At 43.7% G+C, this 23,951-nt stretch overlaps 1 protein-coding gene across 1 annotated transcript in view; it reads left to right on the top strand.

Annotated features, from left to right (window-relative positions):
• The window catches only part of CDH13 (cadherin 13), a 1,068,624-nt gene that overhangs the window by 404,634 nt on the left and 640,039 nt on the right, over nt 1-23,951 (top strand). Inside the window, exon 3 of the mRNA XM_040982306.1 lies at nt 11,875-11,983. Coding sequence (XP_040838240.1) covers nt 11,875-11,983 — 109 coding nt within the window. The remainder of the gene's footprint in view (nt 1-11,874; nt 11,984-23,951) is intronic.

Genomic DNA, 23,951 nt, shown 5'->3' with positions numbered 1-23,951 from the left:
GGCCTTATAAAAGTCCTGAGAAGTTCTTGGTCCAAACAACTCGGGATTTGGAGCTAGCTGACAGAGTTCCGTATTGGGGTTGTTAAACTCATCAAAGCCATTTATAAACATGACCATGTTTTTCAGCTAGTCACTTTTCAGTCTAACTTGAAATTGGGCTTGATGGGAATGCTCACAACATGGAAATTACCAAATGCCACAAACCAAGGTATTTCTCTCCTGGACAGCAGGTTGTTAAACACCAGGATCTCCTGGACACCACTGTGTTTTTCTCCCTTTTTAGCTTAATCTACTGGCATTCCACTTAGACGTTATGTTCCTATCTTGCTTGCAGCTATAGAAATACAAGGGAGAAAAGAAGTTGCAAATTATGTTTTAGTTTCTTCTCTAAAGTTCTGGGCTTTTAAAAATCAAGCTATCAAAGAGCACACCAGATTTTTTTTTTTTTTTAATCATCAGGGTAGCTCTATCCTGAGACATCTGAGTCTTGCTGATTAGTAACCAGTAGTTGCAGTTGAGGAAGATCAAGCACTGCCGTTATTTGCAGTCCTCTACGCTGCACGTTTGCTGTTTTAAATCTGGGTGGTCAGCTGAATTGGTGTGGCCTGGGAAAGTCCATTCCCTGGTGACCTCATCCTTCCCATACACTGTGTTAACAATAGCCCTCCCTTTTGCTATTTTCACAAGATTACTTACTTCCTATTTAAACTTGCAATTTTGTTTTTGGAGTAGATATTTACCCATCAGCCTCTCCTACTCTCTGTATTCCTTGAAGGTTGGAAGCCTTATCTTACTGATTTGTATATATCTTGTCACGAAGTAGGCTCTCAACAGATGTTACATCAATGAATGAGTGGTTTAAAATGATTGCTTAGCATTTAAGGAACAGTAACCGCAACTCCTTCTGATTCAGGTAAATGGGTATTGAGGGAGAATTTTTTACTACATATCAGACAAATTTTGAAGAAAAGATGCAATTTTTTAACATTGTCTCCCATGAGAACATACATAGCATTCTTTTTTCAACACAATTTTTGCCTTCAACAACAGTTTTTGCTTGGTTCATTCTTTTCTTCTAGAACTTTTCAGAATAAAGAGGGGAAAAAACATTGAACAAGATAGACATTTAGCTCAATAAAGGATTTTTCTTAGTGCGAAGAAATAAATTGTGAAAAGGACCTTGCGTCTGAAAGATAATTAATAAAACCTTCCCATGTGATGACACATCTGACATCTTGTCTAATGTCTGGCAGAAAAGAAAACGTTGAGATTGAACAGTTAGTATAAAATGTTCCACTTTATAGCAAGGCTAAGAAGAATTTGATAATTATTTCTATGCAAGAAAAGGTCATGATCTCATTGTTAGCACAACATCGGGTCTCAGTGCATAGCTGTTCATTGTCAGTGAAGTATTTGTTTACATTTTCCTGATTTCACAGGTAAGCTTTGTTAGAAATGTGTGAGTTCATGATGTGGCTTGTGCTTGGACATTTTGTATGAGAACTGCATATATAAATCTTTATTCTTATCTGAGCTACTCTTGGACTGTGGTAGACTGAAAACAGTCCCCCAAATCTCTGCATATGCAGCTATCTAGAATGTGTGCCTGTCACGTGCATTACTTAGCTGAGAGTGGTAGAACCACAGCCATCCTCCTGGTGAATCAGGAGGAATCAGAGTTAGAATCAGAAGGTGGCATCATGGGGCAAGAAGAGAACTACAGTGACAAACAGATGAGAGGAGGTCTCACTGCTGGCTTTGGATATGGAGAAAGGAAGCCATCTGTGAGGATCTAGGCAGAGAAGCTGGAAAACCAAAGGAAGTAGGAGAGTTTGAAGGAACACAATCCTGCAGTTTGGACTCTAGAACTTATCTGAAAGAAAGAGAGCGCTAGAGCGCTCATGTCCTGGTTCACTATCCAAATGCCCACAGTGGCCAGGACTGGGTCATGTCACAGCCAAGGTGTGAAAACCATCAGGCTCTCCCTATGGAATGCAGAAAGCCAACTGCTTGAACCATCACCTGCTGCCTCCCAGATTCCTCCCTGGAAGCAATTTGGAATACAGGGTGAAGAATCCAACCCCGGTACTCTGATTGGTGACGCTGGCATCTCAACAGCTGGGCCATTGAAATGCTTTCTAAGTCATTTAAATCATGATGCTTTGCTACAGCAGCCATATGAGACTAATATACAGCCCCTGTTTTCCTGAAAAGCAAGCCTGAGATGAGAACTAGAGCAGGCTGGTTGATTGGAAAATGGTTCAGGAAGCTTTGTTCATTTGTCTACCTCCTACACTAGTCCAGAAATGGGCAGAGAACAGACACTTCAAAGAATTCATGAAAGGTGAACCCAATATTTGTCATGTCTGAAGCTCACAATGCCCTCTACTCTGAATGGAGCAATAAGTTCAGATAAAAAAAAAGAAGAGACTGTGCCTGATGATGCTCAGGAAGGGGGCACACAGCACAATTGTTGCTCCGTCCAGACTGTCACCTTGTCAGAGAGTTCCAAAGTCACGGCCTTCTCTCCTCCCCTCTCCTGCTCTCCTGCCCTGACTTTTCTCTTCATCCTCCCTTCTTTCATTCTTCTCTTTCTTCCCCATGAGCTTAAATTCTGTCTGTAACTTAAAAACTTGAGGAAAAGGAACTGTGTTCTCGGAGTGCCCACACAGGGCCAAGGCTACAGCAGAATTCATGAGCTTCCTATGACTGCTCTCACAAATTACCACAAACTCAGCATAGAGACATTATCATACAGTATCAGAAGTTGACATAGAGGCTTCGTGGCCTATTTCAAGGTACTGGAGGACTGCCTTCCTTTTCTGAGAATTTAGGGGAGAACCCATCTGCTGTCACCTCCCCCCGTTTTTTTTTTACAGTTAGTTTATTTGCCTTTTCCAGCCTCCACAGCTGCCCATATTTCTTGAATGTTGTCCTGTTTCTGCACTCTCAGAGCCAGTAATGCCAGGTTGAATCCACCTCACGTCGCAATCTACCCTTGCTTTATTCGTCACATCTCTTGCTCTGGCACTGTCTACTCAATTCAGAGGTCCTTTGTGATTTGATTGGGTCTATATGTATGAGCAAAGATAATGATTCTCTTACAAGATGGCAAATTATTAACCTTAGCTCCCCTTTGTCATGTAAGCTGACATCGCCACGGAGTTAGGGGAGCCATTATTTTGCTCTGTTTGCATCATCTCCTTGTGGTATCCCATGAGCTGTAGCCTGTGGATGGTGGTAGGTTCATCCTATCAAAGAGAACAGAAACCCTCTTTAAGGTGAGCTAATTTGCCAAAAGAAATGTCAGCAGAGCCACCCTTCAGGCTCAGGCTAATTTTGAATTCCTGTTTCATGTTTTTCCAGATATGTACAGCTTCACTTGAAATACTTTGAAGGGAGGCTGTTGGGTAACATTCAGTTGGAAACAAGGTCTAGGATGCTGTTTTCAAATTGGTCTTAAAGGCAGCAACAATATTCAACCAATCAAAATAGTCACTGCCTTCATCTCTCCAGGAATCTCAGAGTCATCTCTAGGTGTCTGTTACCTTAATGGCTATAAAAGTGGCAGGTGTTCTGTGTCCCAGGGCTAAGAAACACCAGGAGCATTTTCAGGAATCCAGACCCAGTGGGAGTGCAGAGGACATGAGTTGGTACTCACAGGGAGGATGCCAGCATGTGTGTGAGTGCACCTGTGTGTACGTACAAGTATATCTTGGTATTGCTGCTTCCCTCACATTTTGCCTGGAGTTGGTGAGCCTTTAATGAATCCTTCCAGAACTCTATGCTTTTGGTCCCTGGCAGGCTGAAGAATCAATCAAAATATATCACTGTAACATTTTTATATCCTGCAAGTGAGAGATAGTAGCTTTCCTCCCCCTAACAATCTAAGACCATCCAGACGGATTTCCACAGACAGACTTTGACGAGAGCAAACTGAAGTGTGTTGTTGCTAGGATAATGTAACTGTCCATCTCTGCTAACAGCAGAAGCAGGAGTGAAGCCATGAAAGGAAGACAACAAGGAGCCAGGAGACACCAGCAAGCTCATTTGGAAAATGCCATTTTGGAACTGGCTTAAGGGAGGATGAGGTCTGGGGTTATTCACAGCCTATTCAGATAATTATTTGTGGCAGGGAGTTTCTCACTTCTTTGCAGTTGCTTAGAAGACAGTGTGTTAAACTTTTCCTCAGTCTCAGTATTTCTCACTGGCCACTGGAACACATCTGATGCCAGTGGGACTGCCAGCTTGGACAGATATTTTTTTCTCTGTGCTTAGCATACACCCAACTGGGCTTGCTGCTCAGGCAGACACTCTTGAGTCTCGGTGATGTCCTGGAACCATGGGACCGGTCCTTGTTAGATGTCACCCCTGGGCACTCTGCTCTGCACAGGGACTGATTTCTGGGCTCTTTCTATGGAATGGCATCTTGGCTGTCCTTTTACAGGTTCATATAGGCACCTGTAGAGAAGGTACTGCCCAGGACCCAGGACCTTCCAAAAGCCAGGCCTGGAAGCAGAAAGAATCCTTCCACCCCCATTCTGTTGGCCAGGGTTTGCTTCCTAAAATCGTGGAAGTGGAGCCAGAAGCTCAAGGCACAGCTACCCCTGTAACAAATGATCGTAGGTTCATAGGAAAGTTCTTAGCTCATGCACCCTATTTCTGGTATCTGAAGCAGAGACATTTGTCTCAAATGCTCAGGGGATCAGGAACATTTGTGCTCCAGTGGAGCAAGAGGGGTCATCAAGGACAACCTGGAGAGACACATTCTATAAAACAACGATCATGTAACACAGTGACAGACTACCCTGCCTCAACTCGCCACATCTGCTGCCACATCAATCCCACATGCTGTCAGTTGGCAACCTGCAGTCCAGGAAAGAGAAAATGCTTTCTCTGGAAGCAAACTCTAAAGTTGGCTATATTCTTGACTCAGTACCTGTCAGGATAAACAGAAACCCTTTCTTTTTAAGAGAAGATTCCAGCCTGCAGCAAAGAAATGGAAGCTAAAAAGAGAACCAGGCATGAACAGGGTGATGTAAGGATTTGTTGTCACTGTGTAAGTTGAGGACAGTGGCTCTTCTGTATGGTCCAGAGATCTGAGTTGCCATTGCAAAGGATATTGGCAGCCTGCAAAAGCCTGGCACAGCTTAGTCACCAAGGGCACTCAGATTCTCACTGTATGGCTATAGTTTTTTTAGGGTTGTAGCATGGCAAGAGGATGACCAGTTGAAACAGATGAAGTTGTATTGTGAGAAGGACAAAGTAGGTGGGTAAAGGGAGTGGGGATTCTTGAGGTCAGCCTTCATGTAGCTTCGGGCAACGGGCAGACTCACTTATGTCAAAAGATTATTTCTCTGAAAGGCAAAGTGAGGGGTAGAAAGAAAGACAAGAGGAAGACACAAGAAATTTTTGATCTGCTAGCTCATTCCTCAGATGGTCCTAGTGACCAGGGCTGGCCATGCTGAATCTAGGAGCTTTTGCTGGGTCAGCAAGGGCCCAAACAGTTGGATGTCTTGATTTCTCCTGCCATTATAAGAAACTTTATGATAAGTGGAAGAGCCAGGACATGAACAGGTGCCCATATGGGATGCCAGCATTACAGGCAGTGACTTAACCTGCTATGCCATAGTACTGAGCCCACTCTTGTCTGAGGAGCTACAAAGATACTCCTTGGTAAAATTTACAGTGCATTGTCTTACTAGCTTGAAATGTGCTTGGCAAGGGGACTCCTGGGTGATAGCACTCCACTGACCTTTAAGTTATCTGTACACAGTATGATTGGAATTGGGATTAACTCGTCATGCCTCAGTGGCCTAGCAGGTGCTAACAAGAATATCAGTGAGTCATATATTTGTATACTTTTTTCTTTTATTAATTCTTTTATTAGGGCACAAAGGGTCAAGGGCTACAGGAAAGTGGGTAAGACCATTGTTTCACATTAATATACTTTTCTCTGTGTCCAGGGTAAGGGAATAGATAAAAGGAAAAGCCCCACCCAGCATCCCACCCATCCTAGGTGCCCAATGTGAGGCATGCTCCAAGGGTCCTGCTCATGCAGTTTTGATAGTTCAACGGTTCTGAATTGCTGTTAATGTTGCTGCTTCAAGCCTGATGAAATCTCTTCAGAATCTACTGACTGACATAATCTCTTCATGGTTGGGATTCTGAGATCAGCAGTTCAATTGGAGGGATCCCCAGAGAAACTTCGTCTGAGGTGATCCCAGACCTGATTCTTGTGTGTGCCTGCCAGTACAGGGTCTGGCACAGTCCATTGCCCCAATCAGCTTATGCATATGCCAGTGGTTGCAATTGCAGGGTCATTTTCGTTTCCAGTCCTATCTTCCACACTAACCAATGGGTGTTGCAGTCCAGCCAGATCCTGCCCACTTCATACTCAGCCCTCACACAAATAAATGGAGGTGCAGCCTAGTTGGGGTGACTTCTCATAATCCCCATCAGGACTGACCCCTACCCTGGTTCCCATGCTTGCCACTATGTGCCACAGACTTGTTCGGTCTGTCCCACATCCCATTTAGCTCTCATACATGTCAGTGGGCATTGAAACCTAGTGCAACCCAACCTGCCTTATTGTCCAGCCCACACATATACTGGTGGGTGCTGTTCTGTTTAGCCACCCCTGCCCCAATCTTGGTTTTTATGTTCTCCAATGAGAGTGGCAACCCAAAATGGAGGCACCCACTATCTCCCTACTAGGCCACTCCCACTCCCAGATTATGCACTCTTCAGGTGGTTCTATGGCTTAACTTGACAGATTTAGCTCCCAATGCCAGCCTCTGCCAGCTGATGCTGTGGCAAAGCTCAACCAACCCTCACCCACTCTAATTTTTGCTTGTACCAGTAAGAACAATCAGCCCAGCCTGGCTTTTCCCTGTTCTAGCTCACAAGAGGCCCACAGGTGTTGCAGCCCTTCCTGGTCTGGTCTGCCCTCATCCCAGCTCATGTTCTCCAGTGGGAGTGGCTGTCTAGGAGGGAAGCCCTCCACATTCCCCCTGCCGGCTTCACCCCCTCCCCGCTGGTTCTCACGTGTACTGGCTCGGCACTACAGCCCAGTCTGGTGTGGCCCACCCCACCTTGGCATTTGTCAGTGGATGTTGTAGCCTGGCCCAGCCCGGCCCACCCCCAATTCCAGCTGATGCTGGTGAGGGTTATAGCCTAGCCAAGCCCACTAGGCATCCAATCCCAGCCACAATGTGCACTGGTATATGTTGCGACCATACCTGTCCCAACCCACACTCTGTTCTGGTGCTTGGATTCACCAGTGGGTGATGTGAACTGGTTCAGCCTGGTCTGCCTCCAACCTATGCCACATGTATGCCAGTAGATACCTTTCCCTGGCCTGGTCTGGGCTGCTCCCTATCGTGGTTCTTGTGCTTATCTGCAGGGACTGTATCCCGACAGAGGAGTTTCCCAAGCTCCTCCATGAGAACCTCTCCCATTGTCAGATCTCATGCATACCAGTGGGTCCACGAGCCAACCCAACTTAGTCCACCTCCTGTCCTAGCAGGAACAGTGGCCTTTCCTGACTGGCCTTCAACCCATTCCAATTCTTACTGTTGAATGTTTCAGGCCAGCTAAGGTTGGTCCATACCTAGACACGGCTCACACCTGGCTCAGTAGGGGCAGAGACCTAGCCTAGTCCATCCTACATCTACCCTGGTCCTCCAGAGCACCAGATGGTGCTGGAGTCTAGCCTGGCTTTATGCATTCAGTCCCAGTCCACACTTGTGCCAAGGAAGACTGCAGCCCTGTCCAGACCAGAATGCAGCCCCAACTCTGGCCCCCATACTCACCAGTGGGAACCCTAACCCAGTTAAGGTGTCTGCTTAGCTCCCCAGTTGGGCCTGTTCCCAACCATAGACTGCGCGCATGCCAGTGGTTACTCTTGACCCAGCTTGGCATAGCCCCTCACCTGTCTTAGCCTTTGCCTTCATTGCTTTGTTCTTGTATCCCTGGTTCATGCAGACCAGTCGGTGTAAGAGCCTAGCTCGGCATGACCTGTGCTCCATCCTGATTTCTGTCCTTCCTTGTGGGTTAAGGTTTGCTCTGCTCTGCCTGGTCCACCCCCTTCCAGTTGCAGCTCCGCCCACCCCACATCCCACTTTAGGATGCACATTCCGGTACTCCTGCCTTGACCTGCCTAGACTGTTGTCAGTTCCTTTACCTGTAAGTGATGGCAGATTCCATGGTCACACCTAGGTCAGCCCATCACCACCCCAATTTGTGAGCTAACCAGTGAGACTTGTATTTCCACAGGGTTGGGCCCACACTTCCCCCAATAATCTACCCCCAAATCTGGTTCTCTAGCGTGTTGGTTAGTGTCCTGACCCTGCCAAGTGTGACCCACCCCCTGTTCTACCACTTGGTCAGGTATTGGTACCTAGCCCTGCCAGACAGGTAACCAGCCATAGCTTTTGTGTGAAGCAGTGTGTGGCAGTCAGTGATGCTCTACGCTAAAGCCCATCTCAGGACTCCCATGTGGCTTGGTGAATCAGTTTGGCCCAAATAGAACTTATGGAATTTCCCCTCCAACCCTCAGATTTCAGTTCCATGTGTGCAAGCAAGTTCCATGACCCCATGGCTAGGAATCTCACAGAATTCATCCCTCAGCTACACTTACACTGGCCTTATCCCTGGATGTCCCTAGACAGCAATTACATGCCCTAAAATCCCTAGAGCCCTCCACAGTGGCAGCTAGCAGGCAGAGCCCAGCAGCCAGAACTCGGTCACCTTGTGGTGACGGTGCCCATGGGTCGAGTCCCAGGCATTGAGTCTGACCTGACCCGGGTAGTCTCTGCAAGCAGGTCGCCACCACTGTGGAGGGCTGCTGTCACCCGAGCCACCCAAGTCATGTATATAATTTAAATATAATATGTAGAAGTAACAATAAAAATTCAACAATTACTGTGTGCCATGTAATATTTTACAATAAACAATGCTTGTAGTGACCTGAAAGATCTTTCTCATTTCTATTTTCCATCTGAGAAAATTTAGACACTGATGCTTACTTGCCCAAAGTTGTCATCATGAATAGGTTCGTGTTTGTACATAGCTATTATAGCTCAGATTTGTGAATGGTAAACATGAACTTATTTTTATAGCCACCTAATTGTTACTTTCAAGTAGTGGGATTCCTTTGGTAATCATAGAATTTGCTCATTTCTATGCTTTACAAAGGGTTTTGGTTCCATGTTAATAGAGAGGTGAACTTGCACATCATTGGCAAAAGAACCATTTGGAACACCATGATATCACTGGAGTAATGGCAGTACTCATGATATAAATTCTGAAAAAGTTACATAGGGCTTGGGGGAAGTTTGTTCAGATTGTGCCTTTTTAAGAGCGATATCTAATAATCTTAGAGAAAACCTTACCTGGTTCTGGAGTGATGTCCAAAGACTAACCCGCTGTGAGTGAAATGAATGAGTGTGTATGTGTGAGAAGTTCATACACTGACAAGTTTTAGATTCTGTTGCGAAATCAGGAGGCAGTAGCAGCAACCAACCAGTAACTTTGGAGTTTCAGAGAGGTTTTGTGTAAACTCAGAGAGGCACAGAGGGATCAATGGAAAGCAGAGTATGTGGTCTTCCCCCTCCCCCATTTTTTCCCTTCCCCAGTTAATTCTCACGTTTGATATGGAAACAGGCACCTCTCCTCCCTGGGTCTGCTTTCCTTGGTATTCCTGCTTTCTTCAGAATCCCAGAGGAGCTCAAATTTTTGCCTCCAAGTTGACCTGCATTTTCCTTTTTATGTGCATCTTAAGTTTACTCTATCATTGCTCAAGTTAGGGCCGTTAAGAGTCTCTCCCAATCTCTAGACCATACTAGTGTCATGGTCAACATTCATTGACTACTAAACCTTATGCAATGCTTTTTTGATTGCTTTATATAAATCATCTTGAGATATTAGCCAATTAAAAAATCTGGAGGTTATGCTTTTAACTACTATAGTATTTATCTATGAATTCCTAAGTCCTTGGTGAATCCAGGAATTAAAGGTGTACCTATGAATTAGTGAATGGATGAATTTTTTGACTGGTTTTCACCTCATTTAAGTTGCCCTTTGCTCATCAGGGTGTCACATGATTGTATGCTGCCAATAACCCAGATTTTGAACTGATTATACAGATTGACTCAAGAATTTGCTCACATGAAACTATCTGTTTGGGTGTTCTCCTACCACTCACTCCCTCCTGGAGATCAGCAAGTGGACCCCGTTATTCCTTCCCCCTGTGCAGTTTTGAAAGAATCCTGTGTAAACTTTTTCAGGAAGTCAGGAGAGACTGTAGTGAGAACATGGTATGGCCATAGAACGGTGGTCCTCACCAGTTGTATTTTCTTTCCATCCTGGATTCATCTGCGTTAGTACCTATGGGATGACAGGTTTACTGGTCTGTGGTCTGAGGGCAGCGTTAGCTGATTAGCCGGTAAACATATGATTGTAGTCACGGGATGCCTTCAGATGACCTTTGGCCATTTGCTATTTACAGATTTTCTGTTGCAAAATTACAAGGAAATTACTTTGACTTCTGAATCTACATTCTGTGTATGTGCCACTTCAGATGTCAACACTATGGTGGCTTCAGAAGCAATCAGATCCTACTTTCATGACAAGGAAACGCCTACAAGCATGCTTCTCACTTTGATTTGAGAAAGATGATGTCGATTAGGGTGATGACCCTGATGACCATTCTGTTTCAACTCTTCTGATGTTTCTCAGGCCAGCCGCACCATGAACCTCCTGAGATTGATTCTGGCTTTTATTCCTTAGGGTTCAGTGCATTTTGGAGGGCTGGTATTTAGAGAGAAGCACTGGCTCCCCTCCTTCCAACCTTTTGTGCCTTCCTTTGAGTTTGCTGGTGGGGATAATGAGTTTTCTTCAGCTGCCTGTGTGCAGTGGTTAAGAGCTTGAGGTCTGGTATCAAAGGTTGGCTTCTTAAGAAAAAGATACCATATCAAGGATTTGAATGCAAGCAATTTGTTGGGAAGGGTAGCCTAAGGAAAATATCAATGGTGGATTTGAAAATGAGTCACAAAAGAGAAGGCATCTAATGAAAAGTGAATCACAAGCCTGTGCTTCAGTGTTTCAAAGCCTACAGTTGCAAAGACAAAAACTGAGCCCCTGGAAGCAGCACATTTTAAATTTTCTGGTGGAAAGCATAGTAAAAAAAGGAACCAGTGAAATGAATGTTAATAACATATGCATTTAACCTTATATAAAATGTCATTTTAACATGAAACTAGCATAAATTGATTACATGTTTTACATTCTTATTTAGTTATCAAGATTCAATTAGGATCTATACCTGCCACTCCTCAGTTTTGGGCTAGTTGCTTCTCAAGTGCTCAGTAGCCATCTCTTGCTTATGACACCCCACTCCCCTCCACTGGACTGTAGAGAAGATCTAGTTGGTGCTGGATTCATTTTAGAAACTACTTTAATGGAAGAATCCCACTTTCTTTCCCCATTACTTCATAGATGACAACACTCCTTTGCATGTATGAAAGTGAAGTTAGTTATAACTTGGGCATCATAGAAAATTGACAGTTTCTATAATGAAATTTCACACATGGAAACCATGGTGAGATTCTTAGCAGGTGTAAAAATCTGACAAAGTTATTTCTTTAACTGCAACTTAGTGGAAACTGCAACAGCTGTTCCCATTTGTGCATTTTCCAAATCTCATTGCCAGAATGAATTGTTGGCAGCCACAAGAGAAGTATCAACTTACCTCTTCATTTAGGGAATGAAAGTAAAACCTCAGCTCATTTCTGAAAGCCACAGATTTGGTAGAAAGTTAGCAGGGCAAACACAGAAGCCACCATTAAAATATTGATAACTTTTTTTCCCCAGGTGTTGTTAACATCTGCAGAAGATTTGGACTGTGCTCCTGGATTTCAGCAGAAGCTCTTCCATATTAATCAACCAGTCGAGTTCATCAAGGACCAGTCGGTTCTCAACTGTAAGCAATTTCTTGGAGATGCCTTTGGCCTCTTCTCAAATGGCAATTTATCAGTGTCTTAGACTTGTAGTTTTGGGTCCTATTTCCTAAACTGAGGTTTTCTTGTCAATTTTTTTTCTGTCACTGCTTGATCAAGAATGGAAAGTCTTGAGTTCATGGCTTGCCAGCTTAGAGGCTAATCTAGTGGTATGTGTTTTATTTTGTGAGTGTGTCCTCATTAGGCGACATATTCTCCAGGTTATAAGAAAAATAGGCTGTAAACTTCCAGTGCGAAGTCCTCACTGTGACAAATAAATGTAATCCATTTCTCTGGGCAGACTCCTCCCTGTCCCCAAGAGCAAAATCAGCACCTTTCTGTGCATTGGTTGTGCCCATTCCTCATAAACAGCACTGCATCAGGCAATGCTGACAGTACACTGTTGACTTCTGTGAGTTTTGAGACATAGGAATCAAAAATTCTTCCTAAACTTAGTTTGGCAGTTTTCAGAAAGTCAGAAACTCTACTGGCTGCTCTGTGTGTTAAACTCAAACACATTGACGTTCCAGTTAATCACCGTAAACTGAGAATTCCACACCTTTGTGACTGGGTCCACTTTCTGTCATTAATGTCAGTGTGGTGTCTTTAATAGTAATAGGAACCAGGGTACATTGTTCAATGTGCAACAAGCCTAGTTTAACAGGTCGTAATTTAAGATTGATGTAGACAAAGAACCATTTAACTGTAGACTTTTGAGCACCATTCTTCAACATTTTCAAACAAAGGATGGGAGGTAATGATACGATGTGTTCCAAAGTTCTCATTTTTCCTTTAAGAAAGGTGTTTATATGTTCGCTTTCATGGTCTCAGATTTGCCTTCCCCACCACTTATGTTCCATCATTCCTGTTCTATGTGGAGCAGGCATAGAGAGCAGGAAAAATTGTCTGCCTGATTGAACCATTCTAGATAGGGACACATTTTTTAAAAGTTGAAAGGAATGCAATAATGAAGATGGAATGTGAAGTACCGAGGGAGCTATGCAAGGTGAAGCCCATGCACATCTTAATGCAATTACATCAATGAAATCATTTCAATAATTAGAGTCTGTAATGACAAGTGCAAGACTGGCACAGTGAGTGAATTCCAATGTGTGTTTCCTGGTAATTTGATCCCTGAGTCTGACTCCTGGGTCAGGCTATCAAGAACCCTCATTTGTCTCTTGATTGTTATATTTATCAGAATCAATGAATTTAAAGAGAACTCGATTTGCGAGAACCATTTTTCTGGCTCCATCTCTGCTGTCTCTCTCAGCACTTCTCCTCTTCTTTCTGTTTCTCTCTCTTTTTTCTCCAACTGATTATCCCAAATGGCATCTATGTTAACATGCCTAGAAATGTGAAGCCACCCAGAGTATGGAAATTAATAGAGTTGGTATGCAAAGCAGGCCCATAAATGTGATTGCTTCTGTAATCTTCACGACACGAAACAGCTTTTAATTCACCACTGAGAAGCTGGGGACAATCATACTTTGGGGGATCTTTTTTAATTTAAACTGGGCTATACTGTATACTGCAGCGTCTTAGTTCTGTGTGTGTCTGTGTATATGTGGATTTTTTTTTAAATCCCCAAGTAATTAAGTGGGTTATGGTTGTTTGGTTCTGTGTAAGCTAGTAAATGCTAAATGAGACTGAAGTGATTTCGGCGATAGCACATTCAGCAGAAGGCACTGATGGGGAAATTGAGGACCTTGGAAGTTTGAAGCTTGTGTGTGAGTTATGGAGTGGGCACACTGATTAGCTCTCTAAATGAAAGGCACGTTGATATATATTATTACAGTCCAAAAGAAAAATGCCACAAGCAGATTGGAATGGATTCTTCAGTGTTTGTGTCAAGCCCCGAATGTAGGTTGTACCTGTGACAGTGCTGTGGGTAACAGCAGTGTGCTTCCGTGAAGATGTGAGAACGCCTGCTGAATATTGCTTGGAAAGTCTGGATCTCTGGAGCTACATTTTTCTGTTTTCTACTTGCACATGTCTAAAATGCCTAAAATATTGAGTGGACTTTTATCCTAATTAACCAGGACTTTAAGGCTATCTCACCTTCTTCCTTCTCTTTGATTCTCAATTTCTCTCATGTGTTTCCAATGGATCTGACATAAAAATTGTTCCATCTCTGAAAAAAAAATGTGATTAATCAGGAAACCAATGAGTGAATGGGCTCTTAGTGTGCAGGCCCCACTCATGCCAGGCAGCATTGGGATGAAAAAAGAAAAGTCTCAACAGAACCAGAAAGCTTAAAAATGCTGAAGACAGTTGAGTTTGAATACCAAGTTTCAGGTTTGGGTGGAGAAATCTCAATGACCGGTACATGTCAGTTGATGCGTTAGGTCCCACTAACCACATGTGTACTTGACATTTCTTACTTTACCCTTTGAATGTTTGAAAGTGTTGGTTGCCAAGTGTTGTGAATTTTGGTATTGGTGTCTGCATACTTAGCACTCTGCACTGCTGATTGAAGGCGTCATCCCTTTGCAAGGTAGGCATCGTGTACCTCCTCATACCTCAGGCTGCAGCCAGTTCTGTGGTGAGCTTTGAGCCAGTCTTAGGGAATGTTTATTCTGTCCACGACTTCCTGCTCTCTTTGTTCCAATGGTAATACTTCCTTTTATCCTTTTTCATCTTCTTTCTCAAGTCTCGACGACTTATCTTTTTCTGCTTTAACTGTTCCTAATGGTCAGCTCACTTCTTTTATTTCCCTAATATTTTATTCACTGTTCACTCTGACACATCTTTTCCTCTGTTGTTCTGAAGGCTTTTATTTTCTTCACATCCAAATAACTCTTTATTCTACTCTCCTTTCCACTAACTAGACTTGCTTTCTTCTTTAAAAGGCCATTTTTCTACAAGCTGCTAAGGATCAAACAAGGTATCCCTCTATTTCTTCTAATGGTACCAGAGAAGCTCTTAGGCTGTCTTGCACAGCATGATGCAAAGTCTCTAACTTGGGATGACTCAGGCAAAACTTTCTGGAATTCACCTCAACATTGAAAGCTAATGCTGGGATGATGCAGTTGTTTCTGGTTTTCAATGAGAAATGCAGTACGAAAAGGGAAGTTACAGAACTTGAAGAAGCATGCATAATGTCTTTGGATTCAGGGAATAAATGTGTGAAAGTTTGTGGAAGGGACTCCCTAGTGGTCAGGACTCTGAAATTACCTGGCTACAGGTGTGTTGCTTCTGCAACAGGAAGATTCTAAGATTCCAGGTTCTGCCATCTTAGTACCACCAGGTTTGGAGAGCAACTCATCCTTATACTCTGCTAGCTGTCACCTAGCATGGAAGATCCCGGAAAACAGCCAGATGATGCACCTTATCAGGTGTTCTGTCAGAGTACAAATGGAATATGTTTCCCAGCACTGTCAGCTCAGCAGAGCTTGCTGGCACATAGCAGGATGTGTGGCCATTGAGTCTGAGGGAGTACCACCACACAGCATGATTATCTTTGTCAGTGGAGGATGTTTCCAGCCTCCAATGCCCAGAAGATTCCTGACTGTCCCTCAGTTACTGTCAGGACTGTCCTTTCCTTTTCTTTCCCCCTCTGCCATACCATCTTTGTGGGTCTCTACACACTTGGGATCTATGTTCATCTATCCAGTCTCTGAGTCTCCAAATGACTGCAGTGGCCTTGGCTAGGCCAGGCTAAAGTCAAGGCTACGAGCTCTGAAACCTGTCAGGTTCTCATATGTGCATGGGAGGGATCCAGCTAAGTGAAACCATCATCTGGGTGCCTCACGGAGATGGTATTGAGAACAAGATTGGGCCTTGAACCCAGACATTATGATATTGGATGCAGAGATCTCACCCAGTATCTTTTCTTTAAAGATTTATGTATTTTTATTGGAAAAGCATATCATATTTATGGACAAGGAGAGACAGAGCTCTTCTGTCTGTTGGTTCACTCTGCAAGTGGGCTGAAATAGCTAGAGCTGAGCTGATCCAAAACCAGGAGCCAGGAGCTTCCCTCAGGTCTCCCACATGGGTTCAGAGTCCCAAGGCTCTGGGCCATTCTCTACCTCTTTCCCAGACCATAAGCAGGGAACTGTATCAGAAATAGAGTGGTGAGACATGAACCAGTGCTCATATAGGATCCTAATGCTTGCAAAGTAAGGATTTAGTCACTGAGCCATTAGAGTGGGTCCTCACCCAGTGTCTTAACTAGAAGCATTAATGGCTGTCACAATCACATGTTCAGAAAATAGTCTGTAACAGCATTGGTGATGTTATACTGTGCTATCCAACATCTCCACCAGCCCAACACAGTTAGATTGTGTATCTCACTTGGATGGCATTGATGCAGGTCAGGCTGTTCTCTTGGGGGACTCTGCTCCTGTTGGCTGCCCTCCATATCAGAACTTGGGGATTCTAGCCACTTCTCAGCTTCGTCCTTGTATCTTGGGACTTTTAACTCCCTAATGTGAATGAGCCAGCAAGCAAAGTGACAAGAGTGAGGAAGGCCCCCCTCATGCTTTAGTACCTCTTCTCTGAGCAACCTGTGTCATCCCACTCACTGGGAAAGGTAGTGTCAAGATTCACCTGTGACCTCTCTGTAGACTTTGATAAAACAAAATGTCCCAATAAAAGGGGGATCTCCTAGGACTGAGAGGAATAAGCCACAGTGGAGCCTGTGGTCTAGAGTGATCAGATTCTGTGCAGGATGGTAATGTATCTGTTGACATTGGCCACTCTGACCTTGAAATGGGCATTATGGTACCATTATTTAGTATCAAGAAGCAAATGACACAGTAGTAAGGCTTAGAAAAGGGACTCCTGTGAACCAATTTTGCTTTTTGAAAAATGTAATAGAAGTTCTGATTTGGCATATTTGGTGGCAAGCCAATTGTATGACTCTTTGCTGTAGACTTCAGTATGTTAAATTCTGGAGATGCTGGGCAGATTCTTTGGAGCCCTCCTCCTGAAGGGCCAGATGCCAGTGGTGTTGGAACAGAGCATTTCTAGGCCACGTAACAAGTGTGTGTTTGTTAGAAATAGATGTTAACATAGAAGGTGCCTCTGTGGTTTCTCAGTGCTTCATCTCAGGGCTGGACACACCTACTGTCACTACAGCCCTGTGCCCATTCTACAGATGAGTGTACCCTAAGGCTGAGCTTAATGAAGCTACTTAGTGAAGGTGGAATCATTTGTAATTGCTGTTGCCAAGATTCAAGCCAGGATCCCAGGGTTCTTTCTGTTATCTCAACTTTTCTGGTCTGGTTTTTCTTAGTTTTGGTTGGTGTTGGTGACAATTCATCAAGGAAATTTGCTGTCTAATTTCCCCATCGTTTTCATCAATCTGGACCAAATAAAGAGTTTGCTCGGCTTACTTGTTCTGTTCATTGCTTCAGTTCATCCCTCCCCTGTAATAAGAAAATTAGCTAATTTTCTTTAAAATACGTTCATTGCCATATCATCCATTACCCTCCACTCCTGACTTCCCATTCTCCCTGTCAGATTCTTTTGCCGAGATGTCCCCTGGTCATGACACTGGCCTTGGCTGACAGCCAGGTCATGCATGTTGCTGCATCAGTCATACTCGTACTTAACATACACGAGTCATGGCTTTTGAGGGTGCTTTTAATTGACTATAAATCAAACAGGGAACTTGAAAAATGAAGGCAATTAATGGAAAAGCAATGTGAGAGGTTTTTTGCATCCTCACTTAGGAAATACATACCAGTGAATTAAATGCCAAAACAAAAGCCCCTTTTGACCATTTTGAAAAAATTTCATTTGAACAATAGCAAATACCTGAACTTTGTAACCAGGCAGGTAGAGAAATACCTGTTTCCCTGAAGTCAAGCCGATGTAGGCTTCTGTCTGCTTCTCTATCCTCAAGAATTTTCTAAATTCTTGTACTTTTGCTTTCATTTTTTTTGTGCTTATTTAAAAAAATTTATGTAACATGAGCAGATTTTATGTATTTCATATATATTCATGTCTAAGAGCATAATGATACTTCTTTTACTATCCTTTCCCCCTCACAACCCCACCCTCCTCGCCCCTTGCTTTCTCCTTCAGTTTTTACAAAGATGTGCTTTCATCTTATTTTGTAACCATTTAGCCATTCACAAAATAAAGAATTTAATAAGAAATAAGTAGAGTTTTAAAAGGCAAAATTGATCACTTTCTTTCCATTTTCTGAGCATCCTTTATGCTATTCAGACTTACTGTTCAGTTGGGAGACTAATTAGCTGATGGGTGAAGTTTTTGGAGCTCACCTGTGCTGTGATCTGGATGAGACTGAGAAAAGCTGAGGCTCCAGGTGGGGTGTTGATTTCGAGATTCTGTGGTGCACTGTGGAAATTACTCTGGTTCCATCTCATTCACTCTTACTATGAAGTTAGTTAAAACTGGCTCAAGCTTGGCCTCTTGCTGACATTCATGGGAGATTTTCCTGTGCTGAAACAGAGTTCTGCAGAAAAGCAGTGTTTTACTGGTTTGTCCTTCTGTCCTTCCAGCATGTCTGTTACAGTCTTGTTAGTCAATTGGCAATCATTCGGTTCCTCACAAAAGTATAGCACTAACTACCTTATAAACATGAAGTACTACCGTGAAATGAGTGTGGGTTAAAAGGTGAATGCAACCATGTGTCAGGGAGGGATAAGAATGAAAATGCATGGAGATCTTTCCAGTACATGTGGGTTCTTTGAAGATTGGGAAATACATGTTAGAATGAGAAGCCTTAGTAAATGAGGAACCAGATACAGGGGTAGCTCTTGGCGTAAGTTTTCTTTGATTTTTATGATTTATTTATGCATTTGAAAAGCAGAGTTAGAGAAAGAGATGTTTCATCCACCGGTTCATTCCCTGAAATGGCTGGAGCTGGGCAGATCTCCGTGGATGGCAGGGGCCCAGACATTTGGACCATCTTGCTTCTTTCCAGTGAGTTCCAGCATGGAGCTGGATTGGCAATTCAAACCGTGTTCATATGAGATGCCAGTGTTATAAGGCAGTAGCTTAACTCTCTACCACAAAGCCAGCCCTGGCATAAGTTCTCTTATCAGTAGGGTGAAAGAAATAAATAGACCCTAGGCTTCACATTGTGAGCCCTTTGGCTAAATTTGCTCCACAAATAATACCCTGTTTTGTAGCTCAGTGTTGGAGTCTGAGGTTTTTAATGAAAGGAATTTGTCATCAACATGAAGAATTTCACTTTTAAAAATTCTTAGTCTTGGATCTCCAGAATATAGATCCCAGAGACAGGCTTTCCACATTCAAACCTAAGGTCATCCCATTGTTAGCTAAGAAACTTTGTGGGGGTGAGGGGCAGAAGAAATCACTACACTTTTATTTCCTCATTTCTAAAATGGATTCCATAGCAGCAGCTTCAATATGGTATTTCAAATATTAAATATTAATCTCTACATGGGATATAGAGTAGTGGCTCAATTATAGTAAGCACTGCGATATTAGCTGCTAGAAGTAGTATTGGGACATTGCAACTGAGGCCTTCCCTGTCGACTTCCAGTATCCACAGGTACCCTCGTTTGCTCTGCCTGCTCCGCACAGTCTTCTCAGTTCACTTCCATGGCTCCCAAGACCAGTGTGCGAGCCAGGTGATGCAATGTGAGATGGGATGTGTGTGATTCTTCCTCTGTCCTCACTCATATTGGCAGCTACTGTTATTTGTGTTTGAGGAAGCAGAGGTTGTAACTAAGAGATGAAAGGTGTGGAATCCTATTTTCAAGGATTTGGATCATTAATGCAGGTGGTAGGTGGGCCACGTATCTATGTGATCAGACAATATGAGTGACTTTCTGGATACTCAGGGTAGGGAATTGATGACAAGGAAAGGGTAGTAATGACTTGGTCTGCGGTGAGCCACTTCAGAAATTCAAAGATGGGGATGGAAAAGATTTGTATCAGAGAAGAGCAGAGGAGACAACAGCATGACTGGGGAGTGTCAGAGTGAAGAATAAAGTTAAGGCCGGGTGGGGTGGGAAACAGTACCATGGCTCAACTGGCTGATCCTCCACCTGTAAGTATTAACATCACATATGGTGCCTGTTTGTGTCCTGACTGCTGTGGCATGGGAAAGCAGTAGGGGATGTCCCAGGGCCTCGGAACCCTGCACCCGCATGGGAGACCCTGAAGAAGCTCTCGGTTCAGATCTGCCCAGCTGTGGCCTTCACAGCCGTTTGGAGAGTGGGCCAATGGATGGATCTCTGATTTCTCTCTCCCTCTCCTTCTCCATGTCTCCTTGTCTGTAAATTTTCCTTTCCAACAAAAACATTAGGAGCATATATCTCTCAAGATTAAAAAATCAAGTAAAGCTGGAAGATGTCTTGAAGAGAGCTTTTATAAAACATGTCTAGTCTCAGCTTAGATGCCTTTTTTCTTTTTAGTGTAATGAGGGTATATTAGCCTGGGCTATTGGAGTTGTAACCAACATTAGGCCAACTCCATCTTCAGCAAAGGCATTTAAATTGCCAGCTCATATGGATAAATATTCTAAAACTTGAGCTGAATGTAAATGCTCTAATAATGTCATCGACAATATGTTTCTTTCAACTCTGTTTCTGTAAGGTTGTTTCTTTAAAAAAAAAAAGATTTATTTATTTTTATTTGCAAAGTGTATTTGTAGAGAGAAGGTGAGATAGAGCAGTGTTCCATTCATTGGTTCACTTTTCAAATGGCTGCAATAGCCAGGACTGCACTGTTCTGAAATTAGGAGCCTGGAGTTCAGGCTTCCCACTTGGATACAGGGACTCAAGGACTTGGGCCATCCTCCACTGCTTTCACAAGATCATAATCAGGGAACTGGGTCAGAAGTGGAACAGCCGGGGCATAATTTGGGTGCCACATGGGATGCCATTGGTACAGGCAGAAAATTAGCCTGTTATAGCACCCAGGGCTCCTAGATGCTCCAGTTCAGCCACACAGAACACCACTTCTCCAAGCAAATATCTGTTGGCTAACTTCTCTTGGTCCAGTTTTTGTGTGTCATGTGCTGATCCCTACACCAGCCAGGCTGTAGAAACAGAGTTGTTATGGCCGAAAGATTATGTTGATGCTGGACTGAACAGAGCAAAAGAGTACGTGTCCTCAACTGTTGTCATCAACACTGTGCTCCACACATGAAAATGTTTAGAATCCAGCACACAGAGAGACGTGGGAATGTCTTCCAGGTAGCAGGGCTGAGGACAGCCGTCATACATCACACCAGGTTGCTCTGTGCTGATGCTGGTGAGCAGATTGCTTAATTAAGACTCTGAAATCCTAAACGTGCCATATGGCCTCACTCTTCAACCTGTTTAGTGTCTTCACTCACACGGTCCTGGAGCTGTTCTATATTTCTTTTATTTCTGTTTTTCTTGAAGGGATTAAGAATACAGGAACATACGGGTGTTTGCAAAGCTTCTCTTGACTTCTGGTATTAAAAGCACATGAATTGGGCTGCTTAATGAGCCAGGCATTAAAATATGAATTGGGAAAGATTAAGCATGGCTTTAAATAGTTTGAGAAGGCAGAAGATCTAATTATCCTATAACAGATCAAATCCATACACAGGCTAATAACTGTAGCACCCTCTTTCCTTCTCAACTTGATTTTCATAGAAATTTTTGTTGACATAAAAGGGCAGGAAATAAACATCCTTGTCCAGTAGACTATCCCAGAGTGTTTTTATAATCAGCCCCATTATTTCTGCTTTTGGACAGTGAAGGTGGGACAAAAAATTTCAAAGGCATAGGTTGGATCTTTACCATTCATTCAGCCCATTTTTCAAGAAATACCTTTCTTGTGCCAGGACCCTGTTGAACAAGACCAAAAGAGTGCCTCCTGTCCAAAGAGAAAACACCAGACACAGGAAAATGCACTGGTTAGGATAATAATGAAGTCTGTGGAGGAAGTGAGACAGGGTCTGTGACAGAGATAGCATCAAGGCTGTGTAGGTGATGGAGAAGCTGAGACCTGAACTGTGGGGAGGAACAAGTTTTGAACAGGAAGATCAGATGTTTAAGTGTGGGGGCAGAGGACCAGCTCACACAGAAGCCCTTGGAAGGGCACAGGTGTCTCTTCAGCTGGAGAGCAAGTAGGCTGCTATTTTATCCATACAATGACCTACCCAGTGAGATGGAGATACAAAAACCCATTCTATACATGTGGGCTTAAATGGTTGGTGGGCTTAATGGTTGGTTGAGGATCTCACAGGGGTGGCAGAGACAGGAAATAGGCTGTGGGATTCTGAGTCCAGTGCTGTACTTGTTCCCTCAGGGAGGGGCTCCTGTTCTATCTTATGAGCAGATAAGCCAACTAGCCCTTGAGAGCCCCACTCACCACTGTGTGTGTGTGGCGGGGGCGGGGGGTGGGGGGTCGACAGGTAAAGAATCTTGACACACTGCTCATTTCCCCCATGTCGGACAGATGGTATTTTGAGTCATGTAAATTTCAAAGACTCTGTTTGCATCACCTGCAAAGTGGAGGTGACGCCTTAAAGAAGAATAGCTCTTCAGCAGTGTTAGGGCAATGTTTGCTGTATAATACTCTTTGGTGGTTGCTTGATTTCATTATTGGAAAGGATAGAACCAGGGCCTGAGGGCAGGTGTTTGTAGGATGTTGCCCTCCGAATGGACAGTGCCAAGGGTCTTCCAAAGCAGGGCCGGGGGATAGGGGGCAGACTACCCTGAACACAGTTCGGCTCCCTGAAAGCATCTGTTTTCTTTTTACTTCTGCTAAGATCCCTTTTGGAGCCTTTTTATGTTGCAAAGGTATTTACCCTTCCTGTACTCAACCTCTAGTGCTTCTATACATTTGATCGGTTTGAGTTAAACGTTGAAAAGGTGGACCCTGATAAAGATTTGGACTGTGATTCCTCCCAAGTATAGGTGAAGATGTATTCTGGAATTTTAGGGAAATCAAGTGGTTTCCTCTTGCTACATCACAGTACCCGAGACTGAGTAATTATGAAGAAATAGTATACTTTGGTTCATGGTCCTCAAGGTCCAAAATTCCAAAGTACCAGCATCTACCTAGTTTCTTGTCAAGGCCTTCTACTGCTTTACCTCATGGCTAAAAGCAGAAGGTCAAGCTTGCATCTGCAGGAAAGAGAAGGCCGTGGCACTTCTAGGACAGCTGCTAATCCGTCCCAAGGAAAGAAGGTGTTAAGCCACTGATTAGGACACCAACCCCAGGATCTGAGTCCTCCCACTAGGCCCACTTCCCAAACCTGCTGACTTGGGGAATTAGAACCCCAACACATAGACCATTAGGCACACAGGCAATACAGCTCTGCCATTGGAACACAGGACAGTCCCCTGCAAAGAACAGGTGCAATTTCAGTGGTAAAGCAGGAATATTTACCCTTAGGAAGATAAACAGAATCCACAAATCCCATCGTGTCAACTTGGTTTGCGTTTTGCTGCCAAATGAGTGAGGAAAACATTCAGGATCTGCCTCAGTCCTGTGGCCTTCAGAATTGTGGACTGTCCTTCGAAAAAGCACTGGCGTCTACCTGCAAGACCTTGATTGTGCCTTTACGTTCCAGCCACTTTGGGGGACAGTAGAGAATATGTGTGTGTGGGGGGGGGCGGGGGTGCCAGCCTGCCTCAAACAATGTGGTCCATGGTGTCTTGGCAGGCCACACTGAAAAGTGGCCAGCTGCTGCACCAGCGGATTTCCTTCCCATTCAAAGCCAGAGCAGTTGTCAGGCGTCCAGGTTCCTGATAACTATGCATGTCAGCTGATTTTGAAGACCTCCCAGAGGGTCTGTTTTTAGCTAAAACCGGTTTTAATTTTCATATGCATACGTTAAATCCTGGGGGAAAGGAGATTCCAAATGAGGCAACATCGATTCTGAATAACAACATGAAAGAATAATTAGTACTTGAAAAACAGTCTAAAATATGAGTCAAGCCCTCTGAGGAATATGGATAACCCTGCATCTTTCAGTGGAAAGAAGTTTGTCAAATAAAAACAAAGAGAGAGGGTATGTGA

This window comes from Ochotona curzoniae, unplaced genomic scaffold, assembly GCF_017591425.1.
Source record: "Ochotona curzoniae isolate NIBS_2020 unplaced genomic scaffold, NIBS_Ocur_1.0 contig_3622, whole genome shotgun sequence".
Classification (NCBI taxonomy): Eukaryota; Metazoa; Chordata; class Mammalia; order Lagomorpha; family Ochotonidae; genus Ochotona; species Ochotona curzoniae.
This window is presented reverse-complemented; position numbering and strand designations above follow the sequence as displayed.